This window comes from Saimiri boliviensis, chromosome 3 (assembly GCF_048565385.1).
Source record: "Saimiri boliviensis isolate mSaiBol1 chromosome 3, mSaiBol1.pri, whole genome shotgun sequence".
Classification (NCBI taxonomy): Eukaryota; Metazoa; Chordata; class Mammalia; order Primates; family Cebidae; genus Saimiri; species Saimiri boliviensis.
In genome coordinates, this window is record NC_133451.1 from 19,687,922 (window position 1) to 19,712,503 (window position 24,582).

Sequence of the window (24,582 nt, forward strand, 5' to 3'; positions counted from 1 at the left end):
TTTTTAAAACATTCAACATGCATTGTGCTAGAAATTGGGGATAGAAAAGCAACGAAGACAATTTCAGTCTAGTAAGAAAGATAGGTAAATACATTATAATAAATTTTAAAATTAAGATAGATTTGTAGGCAAGGTTCACAGAACATTAGAGAAATTAGATCTAGACAGAATTTATTCATTCATTATATTCATTCACAGGGAACTTCCTGAATACCCGCTACATTATATTTGAAGCCGGAGAAATAAAAAGGGGAAAGATAAAGTCCTTATCCGGAAGAAACTCACAGTTTAATGAAGATGCTTCTGGGGTGGTAGTCAGGTGGCAAGGATGGAGCTACAGGAGCACAAGATTACAGAGCCTAGAGTGCTCAGACAACGCCAATTTAGTGTTACACAAGCAAAAAGTTAAGGCTTTGGGTTGGCAATAGTAGAGGATGCTAAAGAAGAGTGCAGTGGACAGGTACAAAGGGCTTGGACTTAACTATGACAACCCAAATGGTTGCTAGTGGAATGCAGTGCAAGGGGATATGTATTTTTCTGCAACATCAGTTCTGTTATAATGTGGAGCATAAAATCGTGCTTTTTACTATTAAATATTTTTACTACTAAAAATAATGTGGTGCACAAATCGTGCTTTTTGCTATTAAAATGCGGATATACTGCGAAGAATGAAATGGTATATAAGACTAGTAAAATACTACTGTTAACGCATTTCTCCAGCTAGGCTTATGAGTTAGCTAGATAGAACAGGAAACGACAAGGAAATCCCACAGCTGGGCATGCAGATGGCTTTGGCTCTCACTCCTGAAGACTCGTGGGGAGTTCACAGTCCAGCTTTCCAGGGATCTAGGGCAAGATAGTTGAGGAACGATGAGGATTAAGCGTGCGGGAAAAGCCTGAGTTAAGTTCACAGACTGGAGAGAGGTTAGGGAGCGGGCGACTGGGAACCCGTTATCTTCCCTCTGCTCTCTGCAGCTCTTACTCGAAAGACATCCTCCACCAGGCATCCCTTGGTCGCGAAAGACAGCTGCCCTCTGAACGCCTGGCGCCTGGTTGCCTGGGCAACCCTCTTCCGGGGCGCCTCCACGACCTCTTACTATTGGTTTAGAGGACGCAGCGTGCGTCTGACGTCATTTTGCGGCGCGATCAGATGCTGGGGCGGGCCTCGTGGACTCTCGTTTCCCACATTCCGGGTTGCCGGTGGCTGCAGCCGCGGCTGTTGGGAGATCAAGCGCCTGGCATAAGCCCCACCGGCGAGGGGCAGGTGGTGTGTGGATCGCGGCGGGAGAGAGGCGCGGTAGGAATGGGTCCCCGGAGCCGTGAACCGCGGGTACTGGTGTCCTGTCCGCGCTCTCTTGCTTCCTGATCTGTTGCTAGGGCCGCCGGACCCTGTTGCTAAGGATTCCTGAGAACCTGAGCGCTTGGAGTGTGCCCCTCCTTTTTTGTGGGAGTCAATCGAGAATAGCCTTCGTTGACCTTAATTGAAACTGGTAAACTCCTTCTCCCTTGGTATCTTTTAAAAAAATTCGGTTTTTTCTTTATTTTTTGTTTTTCTGTGTCTTCCTCTTTTGCTAACTTTGGTAGCATACTGGCCCTGGACTCGGCTTTAAGTATCTAGAAGTGAGTGTAGGAGGAGTGGCTGGGAAGATGGAAAGCCGATTCTAAGACCCCCTAAGCAGATTTTACGATCCCCTAATACTTGCCCTTTGGATTTACTTTATGATTAAAAAAAAGGGGTGGTGGATTGGGATAATGACTATCGGGCTCAGGGTCTCCCTTTTAGAATTTTACAGAGCTTTACAAATGGAACAGGGTTTCTTTAGTGGGGCTCTGACTACGCTTTTGGAGCTTTCTAGACCTGGATTAGCCGGAAAAAACGTGGCCTCTGCTGACTGAGAATTTAACAAGCTATTTAGTTCATGATCCAAAAGCTGAGTGCGGGAGAAATAAAGTACATACAGGGAAATATATAGGCTATATCAGCTGTCCAAACAATGATAGAAAGTACACTTTCCTACCATTGACACGGATTCCAGCAGTCCCTTGTAGATAGACGACCTGTAGCAGCCAAGGAAGCTTTAAGGGGAATGTGTGGACTTCACAGGGTGGTTTGTTTACTTTCTGATACTGTGTCATAGTTTAAGTGTTCTAGGTTAAGTGGATTTGTGGATTCTAATATCTGTAATTAGAATCTTTATCTTGTTTTGTGAAATAAATGAGCGATGACCTTATGAAAACCACTTAAAAGTGTTACTGAGGATAAGATTTATTGCATTTTCTCTCACAAACAACTCATGCTCCAGGTTTGTCAGTGGCGTGTTCCCAGGTGAATAGTATTTTTAAAAAATTGACCACACTTCCAGTTTTTCCTTGGTGTCCGTGGAGGATTGGTTCCAGAACTCCCTGCCTCCCCCCAGCCTCTTTCAGATACCCAAATATCTACCCATGCTGAAGTCCCCCAGCCTGGTTCTCGGTATCCGTGGTTCGGTGGATCTGTAGATGTGGAACCCGCGTATATGGAGAGCCAACTGTAGTTTGTCCTTAAGGTAAAGGATAAACATTTTTAACAGGTGAAAATGCAATTGTTTTGGAAAGAAACTCTCTAATACAGGATTTTGAAAGGGGATGTGGATGTGTTTGCATTACTGTATGTGTATTTGTTACTGAAAATTACATTAGTATATTGTATATAAAAATTGTCCTGTTTACTCAAACTGTAGAACCTCAATTTTCAGAAATCTAGTCTGTTTTCTAATGTGGCCAGAGGACTGCAAGTGAGTTTCTAACAGTTTATTTTGACAATTTGAGTGGAAGAAAAGTTCACTTTTGTACACCATTTTCTTGGAGGTGATTATTTTGCTGTTATTGATACTCTTGAAGTTGACATAATTTCATGTTTTCTCATTAGCCTTTCTGTTATTTTGCTCCATATCATAACTTTTAAAATGTATCTTTTATTGTATTGTATCCTCTGTTAAGTTTTTTTTTTCTTTATGTTGATAACAAATACCGCTCAAAACAAATTTTGAAGTCAACTTTTTTTTTGTTTTTGTTTTTTTTAAACTGCAGGAGTGAAGGGGAAACAATGCAGAAATCAGAGTGCTCTGGAGGGACACAGCTGAAAAGCAGAGTAACAGGTACAGCTTTGCTTTTTAAGTGAAGAGGCCAAGTTTGTTTATGACACTATTCTGGGTTACAGGTGGAGGCAGGGTGAAATTTATTGCTTTTACCTGCTTCTTATTGATGTTGTTTTGTCCAGGTAACGATGATCAAAGGACATCATCAGGTACACAGATAAAACACAGGAACGCAGTTCAACGAAGCAAATCCTCATTGTCAACCAGTTCTCTGGATTCTGCAAGAAAACTTCATCCTCGACCAAGTGATAAACTGAACCCTAAAACAATTAACCCGGTAGGTCCAAAATGATTTTTAAACTCACTAGATTCTTTGAAGGCATTTCGCACAGCATTGAACAATTCTGGATGCCGTCTTGAGTTTTGTCCCTGTGCTAGTTTTGAGCTAATGATGAGAGAAGGGCATGTGTTTGTTATGACGAGCTGAGCTAATCAGTCACAGGTGGCAGTGAGTATGGAGCTAAGACACAGAAGTTAACCTGTTTGGGTTATCACATTGTAGTGCATAAAAAACTGCATTTTAGCTTTAGATTTTATTTGCTATGTTGTTTTGCTTTTTAATATCAATGAATAAACTTGTATTCAGTTGCCACAGAATGCTTTTCGTGCTTCCATAATTGCATAAAGGTCTCTGATCATTCCTCTGTATTGTGTAAATTAGCTCCACCAGAAATCCTCGTTGTAGTACTAGCCTCCTTTGCCCTCTCATAACAATTTAATGAGATTCAATAAACATGGGATTTATGCAATAAAAATAAATAGTCAGAAGTGAACACACCTGTGCAACAACACCAAGTGTTATTTGCTCCAGGCCCAACTTTGGTAAGGTAAGACATTAGTGATTTCAGCCTTCCAAAGGGATAGTGAGAGTGGCTGAAGCTCCTGACTGACTTTAATGGCAGGTAGAATATGGCAGGTACTTAAGTAAGGAAGCAAGGGTATAGTGAGCTCTCCAAGACAGAAAGAGAGTGTCTTACTTGATAAAAGAAAAGTGTAAAATAGTTTGAGCAGCTGTGTTCCTTTGCTTCTTTTGGTAATCTACAGTGCCAAGGAAATTGAATACCTGAAGAAAGCCTTGATAATCTTGTTGCTCTTCCTTTGCTTATGTTTAGTTGAGGGAGTTTATGGTGACCCTTCGATTTTCTTCCTCCCTTTAAAGAAGAACTGTTTGAATTAACATTTAGTGATCTTAGTCCTAAGTTTTAGTAAAAATTGAGAAGGTTTTGGAAAATAATAATTAAATAATTTGACCTGAGAAAAGCATGTCTAAGATATGTAAAGGCTACCAATGTAAAACAAATGAGTTGGAAGTCAAAATAGCCTTTACCTTTGGGCTGGTAACGTTTAGATTTTTCAACTCATGTTGATAAACAAGTGTTCATTTTTTGTGAATTCACTATTGTGGTTTATGTACATTAAAGTGTATACATTTTAAATATTTGAGTTATTTTTTTTCAAATGCTAATTCAGTATAGAATGGTATATAACATTAAGGCGGAGTTGAAATATTGTCTGATATTGTTAAAAATTGAATGGGATAATGTTTTTCACTTTAATAGACTTGGTAAAATTTGGTTAAAATTGATAAAAGTAATCCATTCATAAAAAGATTCTGATTTTTGTGGGATGTGGAAGATGAAACCATGATTAATTTCTAGAACAAAATTGAAATGCAAAGAAAGGAATTGTTTAGCATTTCAATCAGAAATTTAATTTCTGTGGGGATTTTGAAAATTTAGGGATTATTTTCATGGCTTGTAAGAGCCAAAAAGATAATTTGCTTATAGATGGTAGAAGTAAAATATGTTGACAGTATAGTATGAAATTGTCTTAATTTTTTCCCCGTATGTGTAGTACTTTTTCAAATAACTTTGTTATGCTTATTAGAAAATAATTTTTAAAACTTCTATTTCTTTATCAGCAGAAATTGTGACTAGATGAGTGAAACATTCTTATTGTGGTGAATTGTTACACAGAATATGGATTGAGTTTTGGATTTGAATCTTTTATTATAATTTAATTTGAACAAATTTCCACCTATTTGCTTTTACTAAAAACTCATGTTTTTCAGAGGAGAAAAGAGTTGATTCTAAACTTTAAGCACGTTTAAAAACTACCACCGTGTGTGATTAAAAGAAAAATAAATTATATAGTTATGTCTTTAAAACAGGTCAATTTATATTTTGTAATGTAGACAACTATTTTTCATTCGATTGTATTAAAAGCACCATGTGATAAAATACTTACTTTTTGTTCTTGAATTATCTTCAAGTCTCTGATCAATTATATTGAAATTGTTTATGCTGTGATTGTTTAACTGTTGTGATTGATCATCTCTTAAATCATCTTTAAGAGTAGATATAAAGTCAATCTATTAAGGTAATATATAGCAAAACTGAAACGTTGTGAAGTTATATATCTAAGAAAACACATCCGGGCATATATTTGTGAGAATCTTCTCCATCTTCAATTCTATCCCTTCTGCTCAGAGCAATCCTTTGTTTTTTATGGAAGCCTGAAGCTGGTTTGGAGAAATGACTACCCACACCATCCATATTTGGCTGGAGGACAAGTGGGAGATGTGCGGGTGGCAGAAAACAAATACACTTTTCCTGTACTTAACACCCCTTCTCCATCTCATCCTCACCTTGAAAGGTCACAGTGGGGAAGAGGGTAGAAAGAACTATTAATCTGTATATGGTTTCAGCTGCCTTCAAGCCTTCCGAATCGTTAGGGGTAAAAAGAGGTGTACAAAGGGTAGTTGTATTCTAGTAGTGAGAGGATCGACGATTTTTCTCAATTGTGTTGCCGAGTAGAAATGATGCACTTTGATACTAGCTTGGCAGTTTGAAAAGCAGGATGGCTGTTTGCGTCTGACCTCAGAAGTACAGGTGATAGTAATATTTTCATTTTTTATTTTAGTTTGGTGAACAGTCACGAGCCCCTTCGGCATTTGCAGCTATTTACTCTAAAGGAGGTATTCCTTGCAGGTAAAATCAATATGATTTATAACTGACCAAATAACTCAAAATCATTGAGTAACATCGATACAGCATTCAATTTAAATGTATTGAAAGTTTTATTTACTAGTGAGGTTGAAATAAAGGTGACTTATTCACACTTTGTTTTGGACTGGTATAGATTCCTGGATGTTGTTGAAGAAAACCATTTAATTCTAATGTACAGTTATTGAGATCTGTGATAAACCATCAATTAGTTTAAGAAATTTACTTGATACCTTTTTCTAAAATAATCAATTTAAGCATTCACAGGCTTGGGCAAGTTGCAAATTAAAGAATCCTATTTTGTTGGTAAAATGGAAATTGTCAGTTTAATTAAATTGTTTATATTTCTTAAATACATATGGCTGATTTTGTTGCCTTTTGGATATAATTCTTGCTACCTTTCTAGACAGATGTCAGAACTATTTTTTTTTAAAGGGATAATGTATCATTTTAGGATTTATTGCTATAAAGCATTTATTTCTTTAAAGTACATTCAGTTTTAGCCTGTTCTAGATGATAGAAAATTTTATTTTGATTGTAGAAAGAATCACAACATTTGTTTATTTTTGTTCCAAAATTCAAGAAATCTATATTTTAATGGTATTTTCAGATTTGGAGTGAAAAATAAGCTCAAGAAATGTTCTTCAATTTATTGTTATTTCACATTTAGATTTAGAATTGAAACCCTATTTTAAGGTTCTTAACTCTCTACTCCCCATTCCTTAACAATTTATTGTTGCAAAAATGTAAAAATAGTTTTGCAGGGACGTCTTGCTCTTAAGAAAAGAAGCCTAAAGTTGTCAAGAAGTCGGGAATGTTACAAAGGAGTTCAAAGAATCATTTAAGTTGAGAATTAAGTTCACTATCATAATTGTGATAGTTCCTTGAGTGTATTTGTACATAAAATCTTAAAAGTTATTTACTGTAAATATATGCAGATTATTGCATGTGAGTTATATCTCAAAAACTGTTAAAAGAAGCAAAAACCCTAATTCAGGGGCCACCACTTTGTAACCCTTCATGGGCCATTTTACCTTCCCGGCCTCAGTTTTCTTCTCTTTAACAGAGATAAAATTTGGTTTTGCTTTCAGTATTAGTATTAGGGTTACATGATCTGTATCTGAAAAACAATGTTCCTTGTAAACATTTTTAATAATTACTACTTTTTTTGTTTGCATTTTTCATTTCTGTAGATTACCTATTGTGTTCATATCACTGAAAGATATCACTTGGAACATTTGCATTAATATTCACAGATAGCAACATGCTTAAGCACCAGAATTGCAGCCTTAACACATGTGGGGTTGCCAAACAATTTTGCTCAAAGAGTAGTAATTTGTAGGATTATTGACATGGCTTTGTAAAATGTCCTTGTACTATTTTATAAAGTTTATGGTATTCCTACATGTTACAAAATAATTCTGTGGTTATACTGTATGTTAGATGATCCCTGCCTAATAAATAATTATATTTTTCTTGTTGCATTCACTGTCTTTTATATTTTAGGTTGGTACATGGTTCAGTAAAACACAGATTACAGTGGGAGTGTCCTCCTGAAAGTCTTTCATTTGATCCACTTCTTATTACTTTAGCTGAGGTAAACATGCCATCTTTTCTGAATATTTGTCAGAAAAAATACTTGAAAAGTTGCATTAAATGTTACTTTGCAGTTTGTCAGTAAATTTCATTCTGTCCCTTTGAAAAAGGAAGCACACAATAGGCATTGAAACACCGCACCCCCTTAGGAATTTGTAGATAAGTGGATGAAATATTTATACTTATTTCAAAAAAAGAAAATATATGGACTCATAATGAGGAGAAAGATTTTTTGGTACTGGCGAAATCAGGAAAACATCAGGATTTAAACTTAAAACTATGTCAGATAATGGTAAGTGGTTCTGTATACAGCTAATCATGCTGACATGATGTGTTTCTTAGGGAATTGATACTACCTCCCTAAATGTTCTTTTGGAGAACACTCCAGCTCTATGCTTTACTTGTACATTTCTAGTACAATATCATGGAGGTGGTTTTATAGATTATTTTTAAAAAGCTTCTGATAGGTTCCTTTATGTAATTTAACATTTGTGTCAGGACCTAGTTGGAGTTTTAGCTTCAACTCAATCATTGCTATCTTCTGTGAATTCTATTCCTAGAGTTAGAATAAAAAGAGAAATGAATTAACCAGTTGTCTTGTATTAAGAGTAATCAGTAACTGATCAGTTACTAGCAAAAACTGTAAGTTTTTGTTTCTCTTAATTTATCGTTCAATATTACAAGCAGGGTATTTTTATAGGTAGCCTATTTTGAAATTTATTTTTGAAGTTGGTATTAAAGGTTAGGCTGGGTGCTATGGCTCAATGCTTGTAATCCCAGCACTTCATGAGGCCAAGGTGGGAGGATCATTTGAGCCCAGGAGTTTGAGACCAGCTTGAGCAACATAGGGAGAGAGACCCTGTCTCTTAAAAAAAAAAAAGGAAAAAAAAAAAATCACATTAGCCAGGCATGGCAAAGTGAGATGCTGTCTCAGGCAAACACATAAACAAAAAATGAGTGATGTTTCCTTAGTTCTTTTTTAAACCTTAATCCTTTTATACCAGGTAGTGAACCATTTTTTTTTTACACTAATCAAAATTGGTGATAGCTTTGAAAATACACTGTAGCTAATCACAATACACAGGAAACACTTTAGTTTAGGATATCCTTAAAGGGACTCTAACTTCTGTTTAAAGTCATTCTGTTACATACCTGTTGTCTAAATGTCAATGCTTTTTTTTCTGTATTGAGTAGATTTCTATCTTTCTCCTGTCCTTATTTACTAATGCGTAGTGACAGAAGAACCACTGTTGAAATCCACTTCAGCCCTTAATCTGAGATTTTTTTCTCTCTCAAATGAACTGTATACAGGACACTGCTTAAATGATGGAACCTGTGATCCAAAATGATGCCCTTGTAGCTGGCAGGATATGATGGTTTTCAAAAGTATGACAGCTTCAAAGAAAAGAACAAAAAAATTGTTGATTACTATTTAGCAGCAGATATTTAGGTTTGAAGGACAAATTAGTTGAAAATTAGTATTTCTAAGCATGATTTTGCAGCTGATTATATTTACTTCATAATTAGTCAAACTGAAGTAGTTTACTCTTGATTTTTGTTTGTTTTGCTATTTCTTTTTTAAAAGATAAAGATCTTGACTTGCTGTGATTGGTTATAAGAGTACTAACTGTTTCTAATGCCTTTAGGATGAAAGGCATAGTGAGAAATTAGTTTTTTTTAATGGTTTCATACTGCATTTCAGTATTACAAATGACATATAAAATCTTAACATGCCTTTAAAATGAACATAGTATGATACTTGTTTTCTAAATATGTTCATATAAAATATGGAGGATATTTATTTTAGGAACTCATTAAGTCATAAAATCATTGTAAATGTAGGGGAATCTCATAGCCATGCATTCATAAAGGAGTGGTTATAAACATATTTTAAACTAATTTGCTCTACTTTCAGAAAGTGTTTGTACATAACAAAATGTTTTTATTATCCTAGTGAGTTTCCCTTTGTTTTTTTCTCTATTTACCTCTTTTCCTCCTTCCATTCCCTGCTTTTCCTTCCTTCCTATTTTCTCTTTCTTCTTTACTTCCTGTATTTTTTCTTGCCTCACCTGTTTCCCATTTCTTTTCTTTTTCTTTCTCTTATTTTTTTTCCTTTTCTTCTCCCTGCCTTCCCTTCTGTGGGTAGAAATTACCCCTGTTTCATATACAGTTGGCCCTACTTATCCATAGGTTCCACATCTAGGGTTTCAACCAGCCACAGATCAAAACTATTTTAAAAAACGCAATGCAACAATAAAAAAATCCAAATAAAACAGTGTAATATAAAAATTATTTATGACAGTTACATTGTAATAGGCATTATAAAAATCTAGAGATTGTTTAAAGTATATGGGAGTATGTCCAGATACTATGCTATTTTATAGGAAGAACTTGAGTATCCGTGGGTTTTGGTTTCCACTGGGGTCCTGGAACCAGCCTACCTTGGGATACCAAGTGACCCTTTGTCCCCCAGTTTCTCAGTATAATTGAAATGGTAACTGCTGAAATTATAATCATGAGTAGGAAAAGAATAATGAAACTTTTGATTTTTGTTTAGGCAAGTAAAGACTGAATTTGTCTGTTATTAGCATAATGAAATGGGTAGTAAATCATGTTTCTTCTTGGTTTTTGGCAGGGTCTAAGAGAGACTAAGCATCCATATACCTTTGTGTCAAAGGAGGGTTTTAGAGAATTACTTTTGGTCAAAGGTGCTCCTGAAAAAGCTGTTCCTTTGCTACCTAGACTGATTCCTGTGCTAAAGGCAGCTCTGGTATGTCATTATTTTATTGTACTTTCTATTTCAAAACATATGATAGAAAAGAAAGCTGTAATATATTTAGAATATTTTATGCCTTTTTTACTCCAAATTAAATGCAAATTAGGCCTTTACCTGTGATTTTGACATATTTGCAGAATTAGGCTACTGTTACTCAGGGCCAGATGACTACATACTTGAAGGCACTTTTAGAAGATGTACTAAAGGTAAATAGGGACATTGTAAGTAATTAGAGAAAATAATGAATGTCAAATCAGTCTTTCTGTATGCTAGATAAGTTTTAGTTAGCTGCTTCAGTCAGATCAAAACTTTGTTTTTTGCTTCTAGATGTCCTGTATTGAAGGTTATTTTTTAAATTCTAGATTTTGTTGACTCTCTTCTGATTTTAAATGTTTAATCTTAAGCTTTTCTCCAACTGCTTGTTGTTTTTTCTAACCTGTCTTTCCTTTTTCATCCTCTCTTCCCTGATCCCCCTACACCCTCAATCAACCAACCTTACAGGTCCATTCAGATGATGAGGTGTTTGAAAGAGGATTGAATGCTCTAGTTCAGCTAAGTGTTGTCGTTGGTCCTTCTCTAAATGACCATCTGAAGCATCTGCTTACAAGCGTAAGTACTGCAAAGATTAGATAATGGTTGGCTGTATGTATCATTCACCGTCCATATCTCTTCATGCTTTAATAGCTTCAAGTCTTTAAAATAACTCAAAACCTTAAAAAAATCTCATTTTTAGCAAAAAATGTAGAGATCATTTGTAAAACATTTTACTAATGGACAGTATTACTTTTTCTTTTTTTTTTTTTTTAAATGGAAAGCACCTACATGAGCAGGGTTTAGGGTTATAATAAAAAGTAAGCCAGCTGAGCATTGTGGCTCACGCCTATAATCCTAACACTTTGGGAGGCTGAGGTCGGTGGATTTCCTGAGCTCAGGAGTTTGAGACTGGCCTGGGCAACATGGTGAAACCCCGTCTCTGCTAAAATATGTAAAATTAGCCGGGTGGTGGTGTGCGCCTATAGTCCCAGCTTTGGGAGGCTGACACAGGGGAATTGCTTGAACCTGGGAGGTGGAGGTTGCAGTGAGCCAAGATTGTACCACTGCACACCAGCCTGGGTGACAGAGTGAGACTTTGTTAAAAAAAAAAAAAAAAAAAAGCCAAAAGTTGAATGGATAAAAGCTAATGAACAGTAAGATGATATTTTGCTCATGTTGATTAAATTATAAGCAGTGCTCATATACTGTCTTGTGTAATTACGTGTTAGCAAACATGTTTTTTTTAATTAATGTTTGTTTTTCATTGTGGTGTTTTAGTGAATCTAAATTGCATTCAGGAAGAGACTTTTTCCTGATACGTGTAACTTTAATCTTTACTATAAATATATACTGGGACACTATGCAGCTCACGAGGTTCCCAAGACCACTCTTTAGTTTGATGATTTGCCAGAAGGATTCAGGGAACTCAGGAAAGCTGTTATTCACTGTATGGTTTCTTAAAACAAAACAAAGATTAAAATCAGCAAAGGTAAGAGGCACATAGGGCAGGGTCGAAGAGAGACCAGGCATGGAGTTTTCAGTTTTCTTCTCCTAGTGGAGTGGTTGATGCAGCGTTTACTTCTTCCAGCAGCAATGTGTGGCAACGTGCATGGAGTATTGCCAACTAGAGAAGCTCACGTGAGCTTTAGTGTCCAGGGTTTTTATTGCTGTCTGTCATGCAGGCAAGACATTATGCAGGCAAGACACATGCAGTGTGGTTGACAATAGTCAACAGCCTCTCTAGAAGTTGAGCTAATACCCTCTCAACCAAAGTTCCCACCATAAATCACATTGTATAGACTGCCTGGTGTCGCCCTAAACTCCTATGTTGACAAGGATACTCTGTCCGGCAGGACATTCCAAGAGCTTAGAGATTATCATTCAAGAGCTAGGGGCAAGGGCCAAACATTAGGCAAGGGAAATTCCATACCACATACCGATAGAAAGATTGAAGTCTTAGGTAGGACCTCCCTGCCTGCATTCGTCTGTATTTCACAGCTGAGGCATTATTTTGATCATGGTTCCACTGATTTTTCTTGGATCCATCCATATGAGAGATACTAGAACTGTATTTTTAGCTTCCTATTCCACAAATAGTGTAATACACCCCAGGAACCACCTGGTTGACATTATTAGAAATAGGGGTGATGGTGACTCTATCAGGATAGGTATACTGGTAGGTAGTAGATGAAATTCCATGAGGTTTCAGGTGGGCAGAAGACATAGAATAGATTCTCAAGCCTTGACATATGAGAAGTCTTAGGACAGAAGAAAGAGAATCTTGGCAGATATTTGCAAGCTTCAGGTCAGGAAGTGTGGCTGACCAACTACAGGAATTTCACACTAGTATATAAAATGACTCATTCACATATTCAGTAGTTTAATAATCTGTTGCACTCTGCACTCTCACCTTCTATTTTGTTCCAGGTACACCAAGCATCGAGAATATAATGCAGAGCAGAAACAGGCATGCTCTCAGCCCTTGTGGAGATTAATTTTGGTTTTGGTTTTGTTTTTTTTGTAGGTGGGTGGGGATGTAGAAATATGCAGCACAGGCATCTGCTGAGAAAATTGGGATGGGGTCAAGGGCATGTGAGATGTAGAGAAAAGGAATCGCACTGTATCCTTCCTCAAAGGCAGTCAAGCAAAGATCAGAACCTTAACTACCTAAATAGCCAAGTCCCACCTCCAGTGGCAGAAAGAAAAGGCCAGATTAACGATTGTATAAGTTTGTTTTGTTTTTTAATCATTCTGGGTTGGTGGCATTTATCTTAGGTCACTTGCATTCCTCCTCAGAGCTCTGCTTTTCCTACTCAAGGAGTGACTGAAAGGGCCTCTAGCTTTCCTGGGCTGTCAGCACTTTGGGAATGCTTAAACACCACCCTGACCTTCAGATTCTGGTTATAAAGAGCTCTAGAAATAGGTTGTGTGAGGGTTAGTTGCTGGTCTCTTAGGCATTCACTATGAGACAAACACCACTGAGGATGTCAGTGAGGTGCTGTTGGATCCCCTTCATCCCTCACCCCCATCTTCCACACCCTTCAGCCTCAAAGCCTTCATTTTCATCTGGTTTATAGATTTTTACATTAGATATTTATTGGAAGAAAGGGTACTCTTCGGCCGGGCGTGGTGGCTCAAGCCTGTAATCCCAGCACTTTGGGAGGCCGAGGCGGGTGGATCACGAGGTCAAGAGATCGAGACCATCCTGGTAAACATGGTGAAACCCCGTCTCTACTAAAAATACAAAAAAATTAGCTGGGCATGGTGGCGCGTGCCTGTAATCCCAGCTACTCAGGAGGCTGAGGCAGGAGAATTGCCTGAACCCTGGAGGCGGAGGTTGCAGTGAGCCAAGATCGTGCCATTGCACTCCAGCCTGGGTAACAAGCGAGACTCCATCTTAAAAAAAAAAAAAAAAAAAAAAAAAAGAAAGGGTACTCTTCTAGAAAAAGTTTTTCAAAACCAATTATTGAACCTATATATAACTCATTTTTTCCTCTATGCAAAATAAAACTATACCTTTTCTGAGCTGCAAATGTATGGGACTTTAAAGAGGGAATAAATCACCTGAAAATCTTGCTTAAAATGTAGCATCTGGGCTTTTTCTCTGAGATTCTGATTAAGTATGGTGTGAGACCCAAGAATCTACATTTTTAAACAGCATCTCAAGTGATTCTGATGCTGATGGTCCATGGATCTGCCTATGAACCTCTGTGCGATACAGGGTGTATACTGATTCAGTAGGGTATTGCAATCTGAAGAAAGCAGCTGAAAGACCATAGAGGGACCTTGTCCATCCCCAGAGCATTCACTGTTACTAAATTACTCATGTAAATCCTCCATCCTTTGTCCTCTCTTCCCATTTTATTATGGGAAAATGTGTGTTTTAGAGGCAGAGCTTTCCATCATGGTCCTCTAAATGCTCTTGCAAATTACAAAATCGCAAAATAATGCTATTTTTTAGAAAACTTCAGATAGCATACTATAGCAGATTTTATAGGATTGGTTTTACTTACAAGAATGTAAATTCATTGTTTTTTTAAAACATAGAGATACCTACCTCTTATATGTAAATTTCAATGAGATGCCTCCTAAAAGAAGCCTCGAAATCTAACAAGGGGTGCTCCTGAAGATTTACTTATGTGTATAGTGAACATGGTTAATTTAAAAGTCATTTCATTTCCCCCCAATCTTACTTTGAAAGCTTTCCAAAAGGTTAATGGACAAGAAATTCAAAGAGCCAATCACCAGCGCATTACAGAAGCTAGAGCAACGTGGGGGAAGTGTAAGTAGAACGTTATTCCTTAAGAGTCTTTTTTTTTTTTTTTTTAACTTTCAGGCATATTACTAAATTGACTATATATTTAACATGTACTTCTCATTTCAGCCACAAGTAACTGTATGAAATTGATACTGTTACTTTCTTTTTAGAGCTCAGAGTTTCTGTCTCTTGGTCACACTGTTTTTCAAGCCTTGCAACTCAGACTCAGGTTGAATAAACATAGGGTTTGTATACTTCCACAGTGCTTAATATGGCACTGCATGTGGCATAGCGGTACAGTTTTTTTTTTCTTTATTTTCAGTGGTTTAGTTCTGACCATTGAAAAGTTCAGAAAACCAAAGGATTAACTAATTTAGCTCATTGAGGAGGAATACTTTTTCTCTTTCATTTGCTGTCTTTTCTGCCTCAAACGTCCAAATGATTGCACTATTCTAAGTACGTCCATACCCTCGCAGGTGTACACACACACAGACACATGCACACAGTGCTGGAATAGTTTAATTGATTAGTCTAACTTTTCAAGGTACAGAAATATGCAGGATTTCATAACTATATGGTGTCAGATTACCAGATTAATTGAATTTTCAGCATTTGAAGGAAGCATTCAGATAATCTAGTCTTAGAAATATTTTCATAAAAGTAGTCTTACTTTTGGAAATTTTGTTTAATCAGATCTTGATAGAATTGCATATGACTGTCTTAACCAGGGGTCCCCAAACTTTTTACACAGGGGGCCAGTTCACTGTCCCTCAGACCGTCGGAGGGCCGGACTATGCAAGGTGTGACACCCTTCACAGCCAGCGCTGCTGCCTCCACTATCCCAGACAGCGGTATACAGTGTCACAGGCCCAGCACCGCCTCCAGGGCTGTATACAGGGACGGCGGTGATCAGCCCGTGACACTGTGTATACAGCGTCCTGGACATCTGCAGCAGCAGTGGGCCTCTTCTGTAGGAAGCCCACAGCTGCATGCTTCCCCTATTATAAGACACCTCCTAAAAATAAGACAGCCCCCGTCTTTTGGGGGTAAAATTAATATAAGACAGGGTCTTATAATAGGGGAAACATGGTGTGTAGTAATGTGAGGGGAGACTTTTGGGCAAAGAGAGGTTATGGGGCCATTATGTTGTTGTACATTTGGGGGAGTATAGGGGCCGTTGTACTGTGTAGTAATGGTTATAGTGCTTTGCCTTTCTTCCTACTTCTGATGTTATTTCACACTGCTTCCGGTGATGTGGGGCGCCACAGCCGCAGACCGGATGTGCATCATATGATGCACTTCCGGAGCCGTGAGGCATGCGTCCCGCGTCACCGGAAGTAGTACTGTACGTGAGCGATGGCGTGCTTTGTGGCGCCACCACATACTGTACTCCATCCAGCACATGCCTCCGCATCCTGTGCTCTTCTCACTGACCACCAATGAAAGAGGTGCCCCTTCCTGAAGTGCGACGGGGGCCGGATAAATGGCCTCAGGGGGCCGCATGTGGCCTGTGGGCTGTAGTTTGGGGACCCCTGGTCTTAACATTGCAGAACTTAGCTTCATTCTAGGTACTTGCTAAAGGAATTAATTATAAGAAAATCTGTGTGATCATATACAGTTTTAAAATGACAGACATAAAGCTTTAGCAAGATTACTTAATTTGACCAATTTCAGTGAATTGTTTCATTGATTATGTTCTTTCCATGATGGATGCCTAGAACAAAGTTTACAGGAGGAAGTAACCTCCTAAGCCTACAAGGTAATGAATTTCTTTGTTGTGTTTGGGTCCTAGGCAGAGAATTAGCATTTAGAGACCTTGTTTAGGAGATGTGCAGAACCATCCTCTAGTTAATCCCATGTCTAGGAAATTCTTGTTTGCTCCTCTGTGAATTTGAATGCAAAATATATTTTTCCTTTCTTCTGTGGAGTGGAAGTAAACAGAGGCTAAATAATGATGCCACAGCTTTTAAGTGGGAAACCCTCCCTACGTGGTTTTCCATATCCTGTGAACCGATATGGGAGATGGGACAAGTAGAAAGGGACAGGACCAGCATGTTAGATTTCGTGGTGGGAGTGGAGGGGATGTGGAGAAGGAGATGGCATGCATGTAAATAAGTTTAAAAACAGCACATTAAGATTTGGAAGGGGAACACAGAGGTGTAGTTGACCAATCTAGGATTCCAGAAATACAAAATTCTTTTGTTACTACTCTATCTTACTAGCTTTGAGTGTTGCTAATACAGAATTTTTGAAAAGATTTTGTAGTTAAAAGCGCTATTATTTTCTTCTGACTCCTCATGTTTATTCCTTCTTATGTCCTACATAATATTTTAATAATGATTGATGTAATTAGAATAAAAAATTTTCTATTGCAATTACATGCCAAAGACTTTCTTGGCTTGTTATTGTGCTAGCTTCCGTTACTTTGTAATCCTTCATGAAATTAATGAATACTCTTATTTCTCTTCTAAAAGCTTATATATCTCTTTCTTTAAATGTTAGAAATAAGTCTTTAAAAATGAGTGTTCTCAGTTGTGGTTTCTCATTACTTGCGTATATCAATGATGGAACTATTCAACCTCTGGTACACGAAAATATCTGTTACAGTCACAGTGTTACTTTCTTAGAACTGATATGCCTTAAATTGAAAAATCAGTTCATTCTTAGCCTGATTTGATTTTTTTCTAAATGAAATGCACATTTATTTTGGGAAAGGCACACACAAACACTGCTCTTTGTTGATTATGTGGGAACTTATTACATGGCAGGTACTCTGCTTGAGTACTTTTTAGATATGAAACTTACTCTTCCTAGTCATCAGAGAGATTTTGTTATCTCCCTTTAAAGATCAGGGAACTTAGGCACAGAGAGGTAATTAGTCCAGGTTTGACAAAGAAGGGACTTGTAGATGCTGTATTCAGATACTGGTAGTCTGTCTTCTAACTACTGCTCTAGTTAGATACTAAAAAGGAACAGCCTATATTTTATGTAACTCAGTAAAAACACGTCTTATGTCATCATTTTATTCTCATCCCTTTTTGTTTGTTTTGAGTTTTGGATACTTTCTAGGCATAGTCCTGCAAATACAATACCTATTAGGGGAACTCTACCTGAGAGTAACGATGCTCAATTTTTTTTTTTTTTCTGTTGACAGGGAAGCCTTAGCATCATCAAATCTAAAATTCCAACATACTGTTCCATATGCTGTTGAAGAAGGGAGCCAACAAACATTGCTTTTTCTTCCTGGTGACATATCAAACACTGACCCCAGGTACTCATGGAACCTTTATTCCATTTTATTCATTTGTAAACACGGCCACTATTTATTATTCACTAGGTTAAGATGAATATACACTGAATCAAAGTTATTCATCAACAAAAAAGAAGTTACTAATGGAAGGTTATATAAATTCTATAATAGTATAATTTTGTGGAGTTTATTTTTTGTATTTTTATTATTTCTGTGAAGAACAATTATTAAGTTTGCAAGATAAGATGTATTTTCTAGTGCCTATTTATAGTACTTTTTTGTAATCAAATTTGTAGCTGTGCACTTATTTTTCTAGATATTTTGCCATTTCTTGGGTTTCATATTTAACAAGGCTGTAGAAATTTAAAATAGTGAACAAATGTTTACGAATACACTATTTTAAAATTGTTTTAAAAGAGAGAAGGGGTCTTGCTTTGTTGCCCAGACTGGAGTACGGTGGCATAATCATAGCTCACTGCAAGCCTTGAAATTTTTGTGCTCACATGATCCTTTCATCTCAGACTCCTGATTAGCTGGGACTACAGGCATGTGCCACCCTGTCCAGCTAATTTTAAAATTTGCTTGTAGAGACAGGGTCTCACTCTGTTATCCAGGGTGGTCTCGAAATTCTGAAAGCTATCCACTGCAATTGATTTCCAAAGTGCTGGGATTACAGGAGTGAGCCACCATGCCTGGCCCCATGAATACACTATTAATTAGTGTTTGTAAATATGTATTTCATAATGTACAATGCATGGAAAATTTTCAGAGTATTCTAGTTTAAGGTATTTTTTTCTAACTGTGAATTCTATTACAAGTATGTTGTTTATTACAACTCATTACAACTACTTAAATTTTTGGTGTTAACTGTATTTAAGTAAATGTTATTTTTGCATTTTATAACCAGAAAATACTGATGTTCACATAAATATACTCAGCAATTAAAATTTGAAAACTCATATATGCATTCATTGATTTTGTTGTGCTTATGTTTAGCAAGTGATTTTTAAGGAGCTTTTAAAACATCATTTAAGGAGCTTCTAAAACATCATTTAGACATAGTTCAGAATTTTGATGTAATAGAAGCGATTCCTTCTGCAAGAGAGGAGTAGAGGAGAGGAAGAAAAATGGAAAACAAGAATATGACCTTTTTATCTTATGGGCAAAAGGAGAGGCCATAGGGATTTCTGTAGCTGCACCATATCCAAAGCAAAACAAGACTCGAAAGGGATGGAAAGGAAAGATCGGTCTTGTACATAGGAGCAGCAGTGTTGCATCTCAGAAGCTTTGAAGAATGCCCTTTCCTTGCTCTATTCCCCAAACACCTGGAGTGAATGCTGTGATTCTCATTTCAGATATAATCTCACAACTGTAATTTGAAAGAGTACAAATAATTTCTGAGGATTCTTCATGTAGAAATGCTCCTCCTCCCTCAGAACTTGTCTGTCCTGAGCCCTTTGTCTATCTGGCATGCTTTTTCCGCAGGTCTCTGCTGTCTCGTCACAGCCTCCAGTCGCACTGGATACAGCAGCTGTCTGCTAGCTGGCCTTGTTTTTACCTGTTTTCATTGCATATAGCACCTTGCAGAGATATCTGTGATCTAGAAAATACTGTAAGAAAAAGTATTGTTTAAATCTAATAATTATCAAATTTCTTGAAAAAGATCTATAACATAGTAGAGTTATAAACATTTTATTTTGCTTTTATTTTTTCTTTTTGAAATACAAAATGTGCACATTGAGTTTACACGAACACGCGATGGCAAATTTCAGTGTACAGGTATTGTACTACTCTTAATTTCTACACTGGTGATAGCAGGGCAGCTTTCAACATCCTATCTCTACACCAGAATAGATACCTGATTTATTGTTGCAAAGACAGTGGCAAATTTCCTCCTTCTGTAGCCTCTTGGTCTCTGTGATATTTCTACAAAATAGGGAAGATGTGTGTTTCTTTAGTAATGTGGCAACTTTATAGTTTTGGTTAAGATCATTAAAAATAATATGAATTTTTGGAATTTTATGATGAGCTAAATCATACTGTAATCTGGATTAGTTGTTGAGCACTTATTTATTTTCTACTAAATCTTGATAGTAATCCTCAATGTAGTAGAATCACTGGTGCTTTCAAAGTGAATTTTGCTTACTGCTGGTTCCTAGTAGACAATGGGGTAGTCAAGGTTTCTTTGTCCCTGAATGGCTTGTGATATAAACATGCTGTAAGGAAGTCGGGGAAAGAGGACAGACTTGGCCTTTAATGCTGTTAGGAGTACTTGTTATTAAGCATTACTATATACTGGCAGATAGAGATCCTGACCCTTTGCATATGTCTGTAAACATTCTTGTTTTGTTTGATGCCTTCTTGAACTTCTACTTGATACAATAGAAAACAGCATGTAAGATTGAACAAATCCAAAATTATATAGGCCTTGGCTATAATATATTATGCAAAATTAATGCTTATTAAAATGTTTTATTAGGCATATGCTAATATCTGATAATAAACTAATTGTTAAATGTTGTTTTAAAATGCCAGATAAATTAATTTCTAACAGAAGGTAGGAAGGCCATAGAAACTGGAACTATGTGTTTTTTTAATTGCCATAATCTTGTTTACTTAAAGTGTATATATAAATGGAATTACAGCATTCAAACATAAAAATTAATTTCATTTCTGGAAATTAAATGCAGATGTCAGTATATTAGAAAACCATTCAAAATCCTAAGACTGAATACATACAAATGAGTAGCAAAAAACACTCTGGTATTTTAAAATCACTAATGTGAAAGCCTCAATAATCCCATGGCTAAGGAATCAATAAAACTATATGCCAGATTGTTACTTTTGAATATTCACAGGGTATGAAATGAGTTAGAACATCCCATGAACTCAGTGGCATTATGTAAAGGATGCAGATTTATAACTGAGAAACTCAAATCTTTTGGGGTTTGCTTTATATTAAAACAAAGCTTGTTTGCATAATAGGCTTCAGTGTCAAGCTGAGCAATCTATGCTAAAAGTGGTAGCTCCAACTTTAAGTGTGGTAGAATCGTTCACATTTGTCTGTTGGATTGAGGATCTATTTGACAAGTTAAATCACATTTTCAAAGAGCTGCATGGAGCGCATTATGTTTTCATCCTGTAAGGGAGAAACAGAGTGATTAAATTCAGCCTGTCTTCAAGGGAAAGTACACTATTTTGCCCCTCAGTATTGCCTCTCACCAGCCACCTATGCCAAAAGCTCAAATATTAAGTGTTTGCAAATGTAAATGCCATTTTATCCATTTTCCACTTAGATCACTATGAAGGAGGACCCATTTTATATGTTGTGGAGTCTATTTACCAGGCATTAAACCACTTTATTTAACTCTTACTTGGTATTAATAGAGGATATTTCTCAAATTATAATGCCAAAAAGAAAACTACAGAGGCACAGAGGTAAGTCAAAGCAATGAAAATTTTGGCATTTGATGTAGATCACAGGTCAAATCACAGAGATTTTTATACAGGTACAAGGAAAATGTGTGTGTGTGTGTGTGTGTGTGTGTGTGTGTGTGTGTGTGTGAGAGAGAGAGAGAGATGAGTCAGCAGTTCATGAAGATTGGGTGCTGGAGCATAGAAGGCAGGGTGTTGGATTAAGAGGGAACATGTTTGCAGTAATTATCTCTCTTTCTGTTTGCTAGTTATGGCTAAACCTGTGTGGCCTGAAGGAGCCTTTTAAAATTAATGGTCTCAATTACAGAGAAAGGATTGGGGAGCAGAAACCACTGCCCAGTGGCTGTGTTCAGTTGAGCATATTCTTTGAAATAAGTTAGGGGACAGACTTTGGGCATTATTGGAGCACTTGTCAGTTGCATGTGAATGGCACTTACTGAGCTGTTTATGGTGGCTAAATGGTGGCTAAACCAATAATAGCTTCCACTGCTAGAAACCAAGTAACAACATCACCATCAAGCAGCTTAATGTCACCAAATTAATTCTTAAAGACCACCACATTGAAATCCAAGTTGAGAAACAAGCAGATGTCCAGAAAGGTAAGAACAGCAATTTAAAAATAGAAAATCTTAAGCAAGAACGGATTTGTTTTCATGATGATTTGAATTTTTTGTTTGTTTGTTTTGTGAGGCAGAGTCTCTTCCTGTTGCCCTTCATTCTAGAGTGCAGCGACACAATCATGGCTCAAATGGGCTCAGTGATCCTCCTGCCTCAGTCTCGCAAGTAGCTGAGACTTTGGGCACATGCCACAATGCCCAGCTAATTTAAATTTTTTTGTCGACCTGGGGTCTTGCTATGTTGCCTACACTGGTTTCGAAATCCTGGCCTTAAGTTATCTTACTGCCTCAGCCTCCCAAAGTGCTGGGATTACAGGTGTGAGCTACTGTACCAGGCCTTAAAAATTTTTAATTCAAGTCAAATAAGTCTAAGTAAGCTAACACTGGTTTCTTAGGTAATAGGCTACTACTTGGAGTTCTCTTCAAAGAAAATTTTCCACTGATTATTTTTTGTGACTAAAGACCATTACTGAGTTCAGCCAAAGTTTCTTGTCTACAACACTAAAACAGAGATAAAGCTTGGCCTGTTGTGATGCATACTTGTCTATCTAGGAATTCTAATTCTATGGCAGTATGATAGATAATATATGAGTTATGCTAAGTCTGAGCAAAGAGCAATTCAAATTTCATACGTTTTATCCTCCGTGACGAATACTCTCTAAGGAATTTGGGAATCAAAAACACAGTGCATGTGCAACTTTTGTATCCCCAGGGCTTCATACATAGCCTGACTGAGTAGGCACTCTCAGTGTTGATTATGTCAATTGGTACTTGTTTTCAGAGTGGTAGGCTTATGTTGCATGTTGTAGAAGTAGTAAATTTAGGCATATGATCTTTCTGTTTTGCCCAGTTCATGGTAGCTAGCTGGGAATCCTCAGGTTAGTTGATATGATAGCTGAAGTGATAGTTCTTATACTTCAATTACTTACTTTTTGGCAGCTTTCAATGAACTCATCTATGGTGACGACCCCATCTTTATTTTTGTCCATTTTCTATGCAGGAAGAAAACAAAAAATTGTATTTAGACTTATCCCTTAATACCCTCGCACCTGAACCAAATGAGCTGAAGCTGATAAAAAGAAAGCCTAGTTGCTTATTTCAGATGGACGAACTCTTTCACAGCAGGAACCAGTAGTTTCTTAGAGATAAAAACGTAGGGCCAAACTCTTTTAGGCTGTTCCCTTTTCAATATAGTGTGGTGAAGATTTAGAGTCACTCTGTCCTAGGTAAAATCCTACCTTCTAAATATGACAGAGCTTGTGCAATTTGCTGAAACTTTCACAGTTTTTTTTCTCATCTGTAAAATGGGATTAATGAGGATTTATAGGATTCTTGTAAGAACTCGACGAAAACAAAACTTGTGAAACATGAGAAATGTTTAGTGTTGTATCAAGGATTTAGTGAATGTTCAGTAAGTGTAGTTATCAGCATTGTAAATTCAAAACCAGAGCTATTAAATTAAAAGGATGGTAAATACTGTTTTGTCTCAGTAAAAATTATTTTCCTTTGCTTTCTTTTGAATCATCGAGGTGCTTGGCAAACATCAGGACTTTATCTCCTACTTTCATTTCCTCTTGACTTCTGTTTTCATTCCTACCTGAAAAAATGTTTCCACATGTTGTCTGGGAGCATCTTCTTTGAGGACAGGATATGTACATTTACCCATCATGTCGTATATTGCTTTCATTATGTCAAGCATTTCCTGAAAAGTAAACGGCACTTGCATGAGGCTGCACCTATGTATGAAGAAACCAGTCTAAGAAGCTCTGACGGATGTTTCCTACTCAATTTTAAATTTTTGACTTTTTGTTTGTTGGATTCTTTGTTAGATGACTATTTGTTGTCCCAAAGGAAAAGCCAACAGCAGAAGAATCAGAATGTAAGAATTAATTCTGATCTCTTGGTTTCAAAATGAAGCAAATTTCCATGTATTTAACATAGGGAAAGAATATGTTGGTTTAATGTTTGGATTTCTATAGACTTTAGACTATATTTAATTGAATCATTATATATCTTATGTGTTAATTATCAGTTTCCATCTCTTAAGAATCAAACAAACATAATGCATACCATATATTGAGAAAAAACACCACTTAGAATTAGTGAAATTAATTGGTAAGTCTCAAAGATCAGTAGGATTTTTGTTGTATTTTTTTCTACTATGGCTTTACCTGAAGACATACCTGAAGACTAGTCAAAATATTTTGACCCTGGGAAACACCTTGAAATTTTATTAACTTTTTATCTGAAACAGTCTAATTTTTGCCTTATCATTTTCATTCTTATGAGAATAAAAATATCTAATAACTTAAACATTTAGATTTATTGTTGCACATTTGTTTCACATGAAAGATCTCTTGTTTAGGTTGATAATAGAGATCTAATGTATATTTACTTTTAAGAGTATTCAATTCTATTATAAATGATAAAGTAATTTATAAACAGATGAAACCTTTTAAGATGTTTTAAGTATAG

At 36.7% G+C, this 24,582-nt stretch overlaps 2 protein-coding genes across 11 annotated transcripts in view; one reads left to right on the forward strand and one right to left on the reverse strand.

Moving 5' to 3' along the window:
• Positions 1-1,150: 1,150 nt before the first annotated feature.
• On the forward strand, positions 1,151-24,426 carry PACRGL (parkin coregulated like). Of its 5 annotated transcripts, none has more exons than XM_074395950.1 (12): positions 1,151-1,490; positions 2,418-2,546; positions 3,070-3,137; positions 3,260-3,414; positions 6,060-6,127; positions 7,649-7,739; positions 10,374-10,508; positions 11,016-11,123; positions 14,749-14,829; positions 17,960-18,076; positions 19,541-21,493; positions 23,637-24,426. In XM_074395950.1, exons 2-10 carry the CDS (start codon positions 2,500-2,502, stop codon positions 18,014-18,016), a joined length of 810 nt encoding a protein of 269 aa, XP_074252051.1. In that variant the 5' UTR covers positions 1,151-1,490; positions 2,418-2,499; the 3' UTR covers positions 18,017-18,076; positions 19,541-21,493; positions 23,637-24,426. The 5 variants fall into 5 exon arrangements, with proteins under 5 accessions (XP_074252051.1, XP_074252048.1, XP_074252047.1 ...); XM_074395947.1 differs by lacking the exon at positions 23,637-24,426 and having other exon boundaries at positions 19,541-19,667; positions 21,352-23,101; XM_074395946.1 differs by lacking the exon at positions 23,637-24,426 and having other exon boundaries at positions 19,541-23,101.
• The window catches only part of KCNIP4 (potassium voltage-gated channel interacting protein 4), a 1,209,336-nt gene continuing 1,204,485 nt past the window's right edge, over positions 19,732-24,582 (reverse strand). For all 6 annotated transcript variants that reach the window (XM_074395954.1, XM_003927475.4, XM_074395953.1 and 3 more), the window contains 3 exons: positions 23,705-23,809; positions 23,037-23,099; positions 19,732-21,194 (listed from right to left, as the gene is read on the reverse strand). In XM_074395954.1, coding sequence (XP_074252055.1) covers positions 21,147-21,194; positions 23,037-23,099; positions 23,705-23,809 — 216 coding nt within the window. In that variant the 3' untranslated portion in view covers positions 19,732-21,146. The remainder of the gene's footprint in view (positions 21,195-23,036; positions 23,100-23,704; positions 23,810-24,582) is intronic.